Genomic DNA, 13,333 nt, shown 5'->3' on the forward strand with positions numbered 1-13,333 from the left:
GAGAGAGCGGAGGGGAGGGGAGGGGAGAGGAGGAGGAGGGAGGGAGGGAGGAGGGAGCAGGGGGCTGAGCTGATCCCACGTGTGACGCTGTCGTTCCCGGCTCAGTAATATTCTCATAGCGGGGCTTTGCATATCTCCTGCCTGTCTGTGTGTCTGTCACTGTTACTGTAGTCCCAGCCGATAGTTCGGAATAGCTATGGAAGGAGACGGGAGTCAAGCCACATCCGGAAGCCTAAATGACTCACAACATGACCCGGGGTAAGAATCTTTGCGTTCTGTGCATGTTTTCAACATCTTGGACAGGACTTGGACTGGCGTGCCGGATTCGTCCACACGGCACGCCACTCGCTGCCTTTCAACGGGCAGTTTTCGCGAGCTTTTGCCGAGAGTGTCCTCCCCTTTTTGCTATAACACCGAGCGAGACTGTTATTATGACTCGATCGCTCGCGCTTTATCCTTTAAGGTCGCTTTTAGAAGTAGTTAGTCGTCAAAATGGCCGAACTGACATCTGGACTCACTTGTGTTGTGTTTCCCCCTTACAGTAAAATGTTTATCGGTGGCCTCAGCTGGCAAACCTCACCAGGTGAGAGTGTTGTTTTTTCTCTCTCCCGGACAGCCCTTGTCCTTGTATTTGGTTGTTGTTTTCGTGTTGTTTGTTGACTGCGTGTCGGCGGCGGTTGTCGCCGCGGTGCCGTGCGAATGCGAGTGCGCACGGTGGGATGTCTCGGCTGGTGTGTGTGCGCGACGTTATTTCCGATATTCGTCCATCTCAAGTCCTCTATTCGACCCCTATGCGCATCGCGGTGGTGGTGGTGGGGGGGGGGGTATATATATGTGTGTATATATATATATACATTTATATATATTTATATATATATGCGCGTGTGTATGTGTATTTAAAATTATATATATATATATTTTTATGACATCATGTGGATGTCTGTCTAATGACCCGATGTGTCTCCTCTGTCCACAGACAGCCTTAGAGAGTATTTTAGTAAATTTGGAGAGATAAGAGAATGTATGGTGATGCGAGACCCCACGACGAAACGCTCAAGGTAAATACAATGTGTACTTTTTCTCTCTCTCTCTCATGTAGCGATATCGCTTTACTTTTGTTTCGTGGTTTAATCCACTGTTGTGTGTGCGTGCGTGAGCGTGTGTGTGAGTGTGTGAGAGAAAGCGTGCGTGCGTGCGGGCGTGCGTGTGCTCGCGCCTGCGTGTGGTTTCACAGCGAGCCAGATAAGCTTAAATGCTCGCTGCTGTAAAGCTGCGACCGAATGCAATTTGACATTGACTTTGTGACTGCAGCAGAACAGTGTGGCGAATAGCGTGCTCACTTTCAGTTTCTGCCACAGGACGTCCGCAATCTGGATGATAAACGCATGCACTGTACCGCGACTGTTTTAACAAGAAACAATACTGTAACAATACTGAGGTCAAAGAGGAAATATGACATGCAATGCAATGCAGTTTGATTTTGCATTCTAAACAATCCCAAACTGTTTTTGCATGCATGCATGTGTTTTTTTAAAATTTTATTTTAACACTGTTGTTGTTTGTGTCTTTGCTTTGCAGAGGATTTGGGTTTGTTACATTCACAGATGCTGCCAGCGTAGAAAAAGTCCTAGCTCAGCAACACCACGAATTAGACTCAAAGACGGTGAGTTAATTTCTTTTGACATTTTTTTGTAAGATCATGAGACTGATGGGAAAGCCCGCTCTGCTCAAGGTCATGAATAAGGGCTAAATGCACGATGGTCCTTTCAGCACTAATCCAGGCAATAAAACGCAGCTCCACTGTGAATATTATGTGTGCATGTTCACTTCTCTGGATGAATGGGACAGACACGCCCCCCTCTTGACTTCAGCTCCACATGCAGCACACACGCACGCACGCACACACACACAGACGTGCATCAAGTACAGTCAAGAGCATACCGCCCTCCTCCACCACGCCACTATTGGACACACATTCTGTAATATGTCGTCACATATTTGTAAAAGGGTTCAAAACACTTCCCTCAAAATATCCCAATATAGGTCTTTCTTTTTAAAGTTGACTTTTCTCCTATTTTAACACGGCAGTTGAATTTACTCGCAATAATTCAGATGAATAAACACTCATTCATGAGTTAATGCGGCACTACTGTGGGTTTTTCTTGCCGTTTGAAAATTTGTCAGTCGATGAATAATTAAACAGGCGAGTCATTTTTGTAAGATGTCTATATAGTGACAGAATAGATGTTTTTTTTCAGCACAAATTTCCTTGAAATTGAATTCTGTATAGTGATAAAACACAATTTATTTCTTTGTAGGCTGTCAGGTTGTGCTTTGTGTATTTGTTTATGATGATATGACATAAAACATAGACATGACAAATTGCAAAGACTATAAGGCGCTCTGAGGTTTTTAGACTCACGTTAATGGGGATTTTGTCTCCGGTTTTACATTTGGACTATTGTGGAATCATACGCTCACAGTTGTGGTTTGTCGTCAGATTGGCCGCTTTCCCACACTAGTTGCGCTCTTGTCACGTCATGTAGCTAAATTGCCTTAAGCACTATTTATGTGCTATTGGGGGTGAGGGTGATAAGATCACACTTGGTTCCATATGTTTCCAATTAGTAGCCATAGAGAGAAGACATAAGTTCTTGAGAGCTAAATGAACAGCAAGTTACGACTGATGCTATCACAGAACTGTAAAATAGTACAGATTTAGAGGATGCCGGAAGAGACAAGGTATTTCGGATGGTCTGTGAATGATCAAACAGGCTGCAGAGTTGACACGGTTAGAACTTTTCTACTGACAGCAGCTCACTGGAAATCAACTGTAGTGGAATGACAGGAAGGGGTTAAATTCCTTGTGCGCTTTTAATTATTCTGTTAAGCTCTTCATAGGATTTAACCTGAGGACCTTGGGCTCATTCAGTATACAGTACCTCCCGCTGACTTACTGTAATAGCTGGCCTCGCGGTAAACATGCACTTTAGTCAGACTCGAAGACCGCATCTAAGACCCTGTCCTCATAGAAGCTGGTACGTTTTTGTTAGAAATGTAATTTTTAGGTGGTTTGAATCTTAGGAATTGTTTATACACAAGGCCATTTTAACTTGAAATAGAGAGCAAATGTGCTTCTTTGTCCATTTGATGACACATGAACAGTGTTTTGAAAATGATAGTGTGATGGTACAAATATTTGAACACAGGATGTAAAGCAGGGGGGTGCTCAATACGTCAATTGCGATTGACTAGTTGTTCGTAAATATGGTACAGCATTGAACCGCGTGACATTAGAAAATAAAAAACAACAGCAAAACAAGACAACGTATCATTCAAAACAACTATCAAATAAGGTGCTATGCTGCGTCAGCAGCCCAGAATTTTAGCTCACTGGTAGCGCTTTGCCCTCCCAAACCGGATATTTTGGGTCAAAAAAGTTTGGGCACTCTTGATGTAAATAAAGTTGGATGACATGCCTGTCAAGTATTTTACCTTTCACACTTGGGGAGTCCAAATTGAAAAGTTACTGATAGGATGGTTTTGCCTGTGAAAAAAAGCGGAACATTATCCAGTATTTCAATTTTTTAATACATGCATACAGATCTCATGTAGTAATGCTCATTTTACTGGAAAATGTAATGTTATATTCAAACCTAGCACAATTTTATGGTATTGCCCTCCTTTGAATAATGTGACTCATGTCTCTGTAGTTTTACATTTCAAAATAAATTCATATTTAGGGATACCATCACAAAACCCAAATATATTCCATCACATTTCTATCTCCATATATGAGAAAACAAAAATGCAATTCCCCACTCTTTAGTAGTTGCGTTCAAAATATTTTGATGCTAAAGTACAATTGTTGTAGACGTTAAAACAGTCCTCTTTAGTATTATCAGGTCATTTTTAATTGCACTGCAAAATAAATGGCATTAAATACCATTTTGTGTTGGGTTCTTACTTTATGCATCAGGTCATATTTAACAGACCAGCCAGACAATGAAATGACGACATTCAGCTGTCTTCTACACAGAACGTATTTTCTGCACAGTAGTTTATCCTTGAATCATAGCTACTATTGACACTGCTGCCATCTCCTTTGAAATGAATCGAAATGTATTAATTCTAAACTTAAAAAGAAAAAAATAGGACACTGTCCTTGTGCGAGGGGACATGCTGGGAATGAGAGGAGAGAGGCTCAGCTGGACTCAAAAGGGAAATACACGGTCAACGGCTTAAACTGCTACTCCGCTGGGAAGCTTCAAGTTAATTGTTTATAATGACCATTATCATTGTCTTATTGCTGACTTTTTATAGTCACTGTTTAAAAAGGCAAGCTTTTAATCCTTTAAAAAAATATATGATGCTTTTCTTAGGGGAATATGAGAAGATTTTCAATAGAACTGTCAAACAAAATACATTTTTACCAATGAACAATTATCTTTATTTATAGTTACTTTAGTAATTCACAACAAAGGAGAAAAAAAAGTATTTCACACAAAGTATACATGCAGGGTGATTATGAGACTTCTCATATCACCACAACACACCAATATGTGCTGCTTATTATAATAAGAGAGATTTTCTAGAATTTTCGAATTGAGTTTACACGGTGGTTAGAATATGGATTGAATGTGATTTGTGAAAAATGCATATAACAAAGGGATTTCTTCAAACTGTTTTCTTTTTTGATATATACACAAGCCTTATCTACAGGGGTTATCTATACTTTATTTATTATTATTATTATTATTTTTAACACAATTTCTTTGTCCCGATATGGCTTGACGATGAAGGGGCAATGTTAAAGCGATGTTATTTTTTTACTTTTGGTGCCATTCATGCCATGATGGGGTAAAAAAAATAGAAAAAAAGAAGAAGTGTGATACTTGACCGTGATATATAGTTTAAAATGTATCAAGCTCGGCTCTCTTGTTATCCAGACAAATATTTGACTTTGTGATTGACACACCAGCCTTGCGACGTGATCCTGATGACTCGGAACACATTCAGAAATAGATATTTCCCAGCTGCTAATGTGCTGTTGAAACGTGCCACCGAATAGAACAAACCTGAGGCAGCTGGCTGTGCGTTCTTCCTCACCATTAGTCACTGGCCGCTCTCTGCTCTTGTGTTAGCTCAACAATCGCACCATCACGACGCATTAGGATCTGTCATATCGCGTTGCCGATTTGCTCAACACGAGCGCAAGGAAAAGAGCAGACTTGCAAACATTCTTGATTTGTGCGCAGATGTTTGATTCGATTGAAGCGTTGGACTTTACGCGGCCGTCCGGCGAATCCTCCCTGTCACGGGTCACCTTGAGCGGGCTGTCTGTGAGAGGCCGCAGGGGCCGTGACTGTGAACAAGCTGAGTCATATTATGAGCATGGAAGTCATCGCTCATTTACATTTGCTTTAAGTTATTATTGGATTTGTGAATTTATTCGGTGAACACAAAACATTTCTCATCTGGATCTTCAGATTTGTCGTCGGGTGCTATTTAATCAATCCTAAAGAAAAATACAGGATAAATATAGCCTGCACCAAAATCCTCATGTTATTCTTTACAGTGTATATATATTTTTTAGTGCTTCTTTTTCCCCAACCGGTTATGAAAACGCTTGGATGGAGATATGAACGAGACATATGGGGAAGCACAGCCTCGGGCATCACAACACACATGCTGGTAATTCAGAACATATTTCTCATTTCCCCCATTGCTTTGTTCAAAATATGTTTGCCCCTGACGATGTTTGGGGCTCAGACGGGCATGAACACTTGACGAACACTTTACAAGGCAGCAGATTTATTGCTGGAAGATTGATTGCACGTTAATTGCTGCATTATAGCAAAAATAATGGATCTAAAAAGCCCCCACACCGATGTTCAAATGCTATTTTTTGTGAAACAAAAAAACGAGAGCCAGGACAAATATTTCAAAACCCGTTTCCCACTATTAATATGCCCTTATGTAACTCAATTGGGGGAAAAAAAATTGTCAGGAAAATGGTCCAAAATGAACACCCCCAGTTATAAGAGGCTGGGCACACTTGAACAACCACTTCATCTCAGTCAATACGTTTTATTTAGCTATTTTTTTCTTTTTTAAATTGAGTTTTACGGTTTGTAGGCCCCAATAATGGGTTAAAGGGTGTGATTACTTTTTTATTTATTTACTGTACTTCACTGTAATAACTCAATTTTTGCAAAGCCGGGTCACAAAAAGTAATTCTTATGAGAAATAATAATAAGAATAACAATATAAATGTACTGTTCCAGATTCAAACTGTCACTGTCATTATTAGAATTATTAATATTTCAGACAATTTGTAAATAATAGTCAAATACTATTGTTTTTAATTCATCTTTCAACTATTGAGCAATGATGTGAAGAACTGTGCGTACATGGCGATTGCAGATAAAAAAAAAATAGATCACGCAGAAGGAAAACGCTCACAGTCTGCTTCTGACTGGAAATGTTTTTCCCCCAAAATGTTCGATTTAAAAAAATTAATTATTCAGGTACATATTTTTTTATTTTATTTGCCAGAACAAATGATAAACGGATTCCTAACCAGCAGTCTGTCTTTTGCAGTAAATATAGTATTCGGAAAGGACCCCCCACCCCCCCTTCTCAAAAACGAGAAAGAGAAAACAAATGCCCAGAGTCAACGCTGTGGTCTTGGTTTTAAGGAGGAATGCCAAAGTCTTGAAAGTTTTATTGGTCTTAAGTCATATTTTCCCCAAAATGTTGGCTTCACTAGTGACCCCAGGTGACCTTTTACTTTTAGCTTTGGATGTTTTAGGTACAGTATCTCTGAAAATAAAGCTGTAGAGTAGGAACAGCGGAGGAGCAGTCCAGATGAAATCTAGCATATTCATCACACAGGATTTGGAAAGAAAGTCAAATCAATGATCTGAACTCTGATGTGCCCTTGCATTAGCAGGGGCTCCGTCTTGCAGTTAATTATGGCTGAAAGTGTGATTTGTTCATGCTTCTGTCTTCTGTGTACTATTGGTGGGGGGCTGCATCTAATGACTTTTTCTCTTTGAGCTGATTCCTTCAATCCACTTCCTACATCATTTTCTCTGCATATATATCAGAAATGAGTAAAAGTGTTTCCCCATTATTATTAAAGTTAGTATTCAAATTGATGTCTTAACATGTCAAATGATTGTAATTTACTTGCATTCCTGAATTTATTGAAGTTATACGTACCGGTAATTAATTTATGAATTCTCAGACTTTGTGGCTCAAATTTGTTTGAAATTGCTTTTCTAAATGGTTAAAGCTAACTGAAGTGAAACTGAAAAATATAAGCCTACATTAAAGCCCATAATGACGCTGGATGGACTCTTCTCATTTATATGACGGGTGGTCTGATAAATTTGTTAAGCGCTGTATAATTAGATAATTAATCATTTACAAAAAAAATTACCAGTCCGCCACCTATCCTGCTCTATTATCGGATTTACTGTAAAAGTAACAGTCATTTATTAAAATAATAAATAAATTAATAAAATAATAAAATAATGAATATTATATTTGTTTGCCAGTACCTAGGGGTTAAAAAAAAAAAAAGAATAACAGTTTTATAGCACATTTCATAAACAACGTAACTATGCTTAAAGAGATTTAAAAGCAAAGCAAAGAAGAAAAAAAAAGGCTTATTAAAATTAGTAGAAGAGGATACAGTGCAAGAAGATTTTCTTAAACACGGTTTTAAAACTACTTTGAAAGACGTTAATCAAAGAGCATAGTTTTTCACCTTTTACTCTTGATTGGTATTTGAATCTTCATTCAATCATATTATTCACTCTTTAGGGGAGATTTTGGCACGGCGCGTATTATACAAGGGTGCGTAGTATAAATGGGATTTTACAGTAATTACAGATTGTTTACAAAAAAATTACTAGTCCACCTGATCCTGCTCTTTTATTGGATATACCTTGTCATTGCAGGTGTGTAATACCTTGTACACCAATGAATAGCCAACATACTGATGCATATTTTTAGGAAAGGTCAATGTGTTTGTTGTCTTTGACTTTGGTGAAATTCTTATTATTGATTTAGGAGCATAACAAACGGCCTCTTTCAGGAGTTATTCAGCCGCAAAGATCAGCAAAGATTGACAGCCCTGATATGAATCATTTACGCTTTAATTTGATGTCCATTCTGTTTGCTATCACACACAAACACCTGTGGCACACCTCACAGCCCTAAATTGGGGGAAGCTGCACACTTTGATAAGCCTTTTCCTTTAAGCTTAAGCACGGTGCCGTTGTGTGAGGGCAGATATGTGTTAATCAGGAGTTTACCCAAGAGCTGCATTGATATACAGACAATTTTTGTGTGTGTGAGATTTCTCAGATATATGCCGTTCCTCCCGCTGATCTCACTCGGTAGCAGCGTGTAGGGACCTTGTTGTAAAAGGCTGCAGAAGATAAAAGATGGTGGGTTAGTGGCTGTGGGGAGGTCGTGACCTCTTGGTCTGTTCTCATTTTTATTACTTTGACACCGCCAGGTTGTGATGATGTCCCAAGGGGACCCACTTTTGTTCCGTGTGTGGCACTATTCACACAAAAGTAAAAGCATGAATTTAGCAAGTCATATACAGTAGGTGAGCTCAATGATACGTCCTCTTTAGTATGTCATTAAATCAGCTGCGTAACCTACCTTAAATGCAAAATAAAAATCACACCTTGATAGCATCCACCACTCATGCACAACATGAAAATATTGCAATCGTTAGACTTGGTGACATTTGTAAGTAGTGCACTACTATCAACTATAGTAAACATCACTGTACCTGTTGACTTTTTAATAAGTCAAGGTGTGATAGTTTTAGCGAATGTGTCCACAACAACTTGGAGGTACACTAAGAGTGTCAATAGAGCAACCCCCCCCCCCCCCACACACACACACACACACATACTGGAGGTACAGTAACATAACAACCTAATGACCTTCACACGTCCGCGGGTTGAAAACAATAAACAAAAGGTAAATGCCATGTGCTAAGCTTCTTAATAGCGCTACTTGCCCGCATTTGCGCAGATAATCCTGTAACCAATAAAACCTAATGTTCCAAGGTGGAAGCACATTCCTATACACAGCATATTGTTCCTTCTGTTCCAATAGGGGCTTCTAAGGATCTGCTTACTGCTCAGTTTACTTGCCGACATCTACGGTATGGTCTGCTAGCTGTCAAAGTGCACTTCTTATATACTATATTAACTACAAGGGGTGTAACCATATCCAAACATCACAGTACGATATTATCACGATATGAAGGTCATGATACGATAATTATCACAATATTGTGGGGAGGTTGGCGATTAAAAAAACAAACAAAAAACCAACAAAAAAAGGTAGTGTAAAAAAATTAGCTCATACTAAAAAAAAATTTTTGTTTGTTTTGTACATAACAGCAATGCATATAAACAACTTACAATCGCTAATAACACTTAATATTGAGGCACTAACTTCTTGCTCATGCACGCACACATTGAGTTCCTCCACATATTGACTCAGTTTACAAGCATTTTACGTTCCCCTTCATCTGACCTTAAGCGTGGATTTTAAACGTAAATGGGTCAAAACATGCCTTGTGCAAATTAAACTGCACTAAAAAACTATCCAGCAGAGGGTGCTAAAACTGCACAAATGGAAATCAACCTGACTTTTTTTTTGTTTAAACAAATGTGCTGCTTTTAATATCGTGACATGACTACAACGATACGATATTGTGGCGGTCTTAATATCGTGGTACCACAATATTGCCGTTATCGTTACATCCCTATTAACTACTGAAAAATTCCGTCAATAACACTCTTTTTTTTTTTTTGTGTGAGTGGGTATTATACAGAGGGCTTAATAAGAACTAAACATTTTTCAGATTGTTTAGATGTTTACCAGCACCAAGGCATTGGGGTTGAAAGAAAAAATAGAATCCCTGATTTATAGCACATTTCATACACAACATAACTCAGGGTTCACCAAACTTTTCGAGAGATACTTGTTGTTTTGTGAAGGTAAAGAATTATGTTTTTTATTGCGACCTTGAAAAAACCCTGTCAAAATAAAAACAATCTACATTTGCTACCTTCGCAAACCTTCGGTTTACATTTTAAATAATCAATTCTTCGACATTCCTAGAAAATTCCAATGTCCCATCACAGGTGCGCTATTTTAGAATAGGCCTGTGGGCTACTCATTTGGGGACACCGCATTGATGACCCCTGACCTAACTCAATATGCTTCAAATGCCGTAATTAAAAGTACAACATTTAAAATCAGTTACCAACATAGTTAAAGAGATTTAAAAGCAAAATAAATGTCTGCGTAATTTTTAACCTGGATTTTACATATACACTTTATCCTTTAATATTTATACATTCATATTACTTACTCTGATAATATTTGAGGGAGCCTATCATAAATAATTACAGAGGGGAAAAAAATGCTTTTTAAGGGTGATTTGGGGGGAGCGTACTATGCATGGGTACGTGTTCTTCACAGGATTCTACGGTTCAATTATTAGTTTTTTTTATATGCGACTTTGTCATAATCTCCCTTCTTCTCTATGTTTTCATTTAGTTTTTTTTCACCATCTATTTTAATAGTTGGCAAAATAAGCTTAACCTTGACATTTATTCTGCAGCTAGATCTTGCCATTTTCTCCCCAACCACCAAAAGTCAATGGGCCAAAATATTAGTAAATTACCAATATGTAAATGATCATGAAGACGATCCAGGTGAAATAGAGACGACGTTATTTGTGGCATCTCTGGTTATCCAGTGCAAAAGGGCAGTGCGTATTTTTGCGCGATGGCCTTAGGGGCTCGATAGTTTTGAACCGCAAAACTACATATTCATGAGTATGTAAAAACACGGGAAACAATCGCTACACCTCACCTGCCCTTGATTTCACATTCCTCGAAGGAGTCATTCATCATAAGTTGTGACCTAAAAAGGTACTGCTGGAGTATTTCTCCAAAGAATTGGATCGTCGGTTGTCCTTGGCTAATTTGTCTACATGGCTCTGATAGTATCATACTGTAGCTACATTTGAAATACAGTTCGTACATGTAGAAATGATGTGGAGAGAGAAGTTGTACTCGTTTGTCTTTATAAAGTTTTTAACATACCTTCAGTGGAGCTTGCCATAAAGCGTAACATTTATAACAGTAAATAATATGTCATATATATGAAAAATACAGTAATAAAAAAGGGAGATACAGTAGGTCAGAAAGCACTGGAATTTGTTATTCCAAGCATGACACGTTGTCTTGGCACAAACAAGGCAGACATAGTAATTGAGTTTCAATTGGTTAAGCCTGAGGCTAAGTGCTAAAACAAATCTTTAAATGAAATTCATTACAAGCAGTGTTTCTATACTCAGGTGTTATTGAATTCATTTCTCATTTTGACCTGATTTAGAGAGATAACAGTAATAACTGAGACTGGCAGAATTGATGGCAATGACAAAGCGCATCATGGTTTCCCTTCAAACGCATTAAAAGGTAGTCAGTCTCGTTGTCTTAATTGAGCTGTGCAGATGTGTCTTGCCTTCATTTTGTTTCTGCTGTTTTCCCCAGCAGGGTACGCATTTCTTAAATGGATCCATCTGCACCAGAGGAATAACTTTTGTGAACGGCTAGAAATAGCTTCAGTCAATGCAAATAGTAAGCAAACGTGAAAATGGCAACGGAAGAGGAAAGAAAAGAAGACATAGGGTGTTATCGTAGTGATTTCATTGGTATGCAGTTGGGATGACGTTGCTGTGTCATTTATTATAAGTGCAAGGTTGATGCGGACCCCCCCCCACCCCCCCTTCTTAGTGTGACATACCTTCATACCAGTGAAATTAATGGGAAAAATTAAGCTAATAACATAACAAGCACAAGACGGGCAAACATGCTCATCCGATGCATCCTGCTTGTTATTTAGGCGTCACCAGCCTGGGATTCTCATTTTCTCCGTGTCATATTCAATCAGTGATTCCTGGTCAGAGGAACAGCGACTCTCTAACATAATGACTATGGCTAGTCAAACCATGGCTGTTGTGACTGACCTCGATATTTATTGTTTCGTGAACATTTTTCACGTTACCGCATCGACTGGCAGGTGCCGCATAAATTACTGATCAAGGAAATGTAGGACTACATTTCTCTGGATGACATTTTCTTGGTCAATTCGGAGAAATTAGCAATCAGTTTATCGATTGTTCTTTTTTTCAAATGGGATAAGAGTATGAGAATCCCTTTCTGAACGTTTGTAATTCCTGATTGTATTAGACTAGTGGTTCTTTTTACTTTTTTAAAATGTATTTATTTATTTATAATTAAAAAAAAGGCTAGTGGTTCTTAACACTACCCAAGATGCATGGAGACGGGGAAATACACACAAGAACACAATGCTTTCTCCATTCAAGGTGACGAGAGCCAGACTGGATGAAAAGGCTACACTCCTTTTTCATTTCGTTCACTAGTCAACCCTATACAGTATCTATGTCTTGAATTTGAAGAAGAAAAAAAATCATCCAAGGTTATGAACCACTCCATTATGCTGAATAATGCTGCCTACAGGAGTTACGTGATAGCGAGTCTGAAAGCACCGCCAAGTAAATAAGACTGAAATCAACAGTGCCTCTGCTGGTTGCAACAGAGTACTGCACCTCGATTTGCCTAACTTGCTGCAAGCCATGATTAATCATCATTCAGTTCCATACGATGGACCATGTTCTTAACGAACAATTAATCGATATTATACCCATCCCATGTCCGGATATTGTTCGACACTGATCAGTAGTAATGAATATGATTATACCCAATGGTTCATTGCCCAGTCAAATGAATGTATTTTATGCCTTGAATGTGTCAAAGGAGCTCCATCAATTGAGCGTTGACATGGATCGTAATTAGGGAGACTTGGCTAGCAAATTGTCTGTATAAAAGACTACATGATGCGCAGCTAGTGATTTTAAAAGGGGAAGTCACCCCTCAAAATGTTCTTTACAATAATATGTTGTATGTAGCCCCACTAGTCTAAACATTCTGATTAATATTGTGTTTGTGGAATATGAGTTAAGCAACGCAATCCATCCGTTTTTATGTATTTCAAGGGGCAGCCATTTTGTCACTTGCCGGAAAATGACATCACTGTTGCTCAGGCCTGAGGTAATGACCAATCACGGCTACACCTTTTTTCTGAAGCTGAGGCGTGATTGGTTGTTACCTGGGCCTTGAGTAACTGTAATGTCACTTTTAGTTGACAGCAAGGATCCATCCATCCATCCATCCATCCATCCATCCATCCATCC

At 38.8% G+C, this 13,333-nt stretch overlaps 1 protein-coding gene across 4 annotated transcripts in view; it reads left to right on the top strand.

Moving 5' to 3' along the window:
* The first annotated feature begins 62 nt into the window (after positions 1-62).
* The window catches only part of LOC147160915 (RNA-binding protein Musashi homolog 2), a 257,629-nt gene continuing 244,358 nt past the window's right edge, over positions 63-13,333 (top strand). For all 4 annotated transcript variants that reach the window (XM_086097953.1, XM_086097955.1, XM_086097954.1 and 1 more), the window contains exons 1-4: positions 63-258; positions 543-583; positions 977-1,058; positions 1,579-1,663. In XM_086097953.1, coding sequence (XP_085954079.1) covers positions 197-258; positions 543-583; positions 977-1,058; positions 1,579-1,663 — 270 coding nt within the window. In that variant the 5' untranslated portion in view covers positions 63-196. The remainder of the gene's footprint in view (positions 259-542; positions 584-976; positions 1,059-1,578; positions 1,664-13,333) is intronic.

The sequence above is a fragment of the Leptonotus elevatus genome, chromosome 16 (genome assembly GCF_054856555.1).
Source record: "Leptonotus elevatus isolate MCC_2025b chromosome 16, RoL_Lele_1.0, whole genome shotgun sequence".
NCBI classification, from domain to species: domain Eukaryota; kingdom Metazoa; phylum Chordata; class Actinopteri; order Syngnathiformes; family Syngnathidae; genus Leptonotus; species Leptonotus elevatus.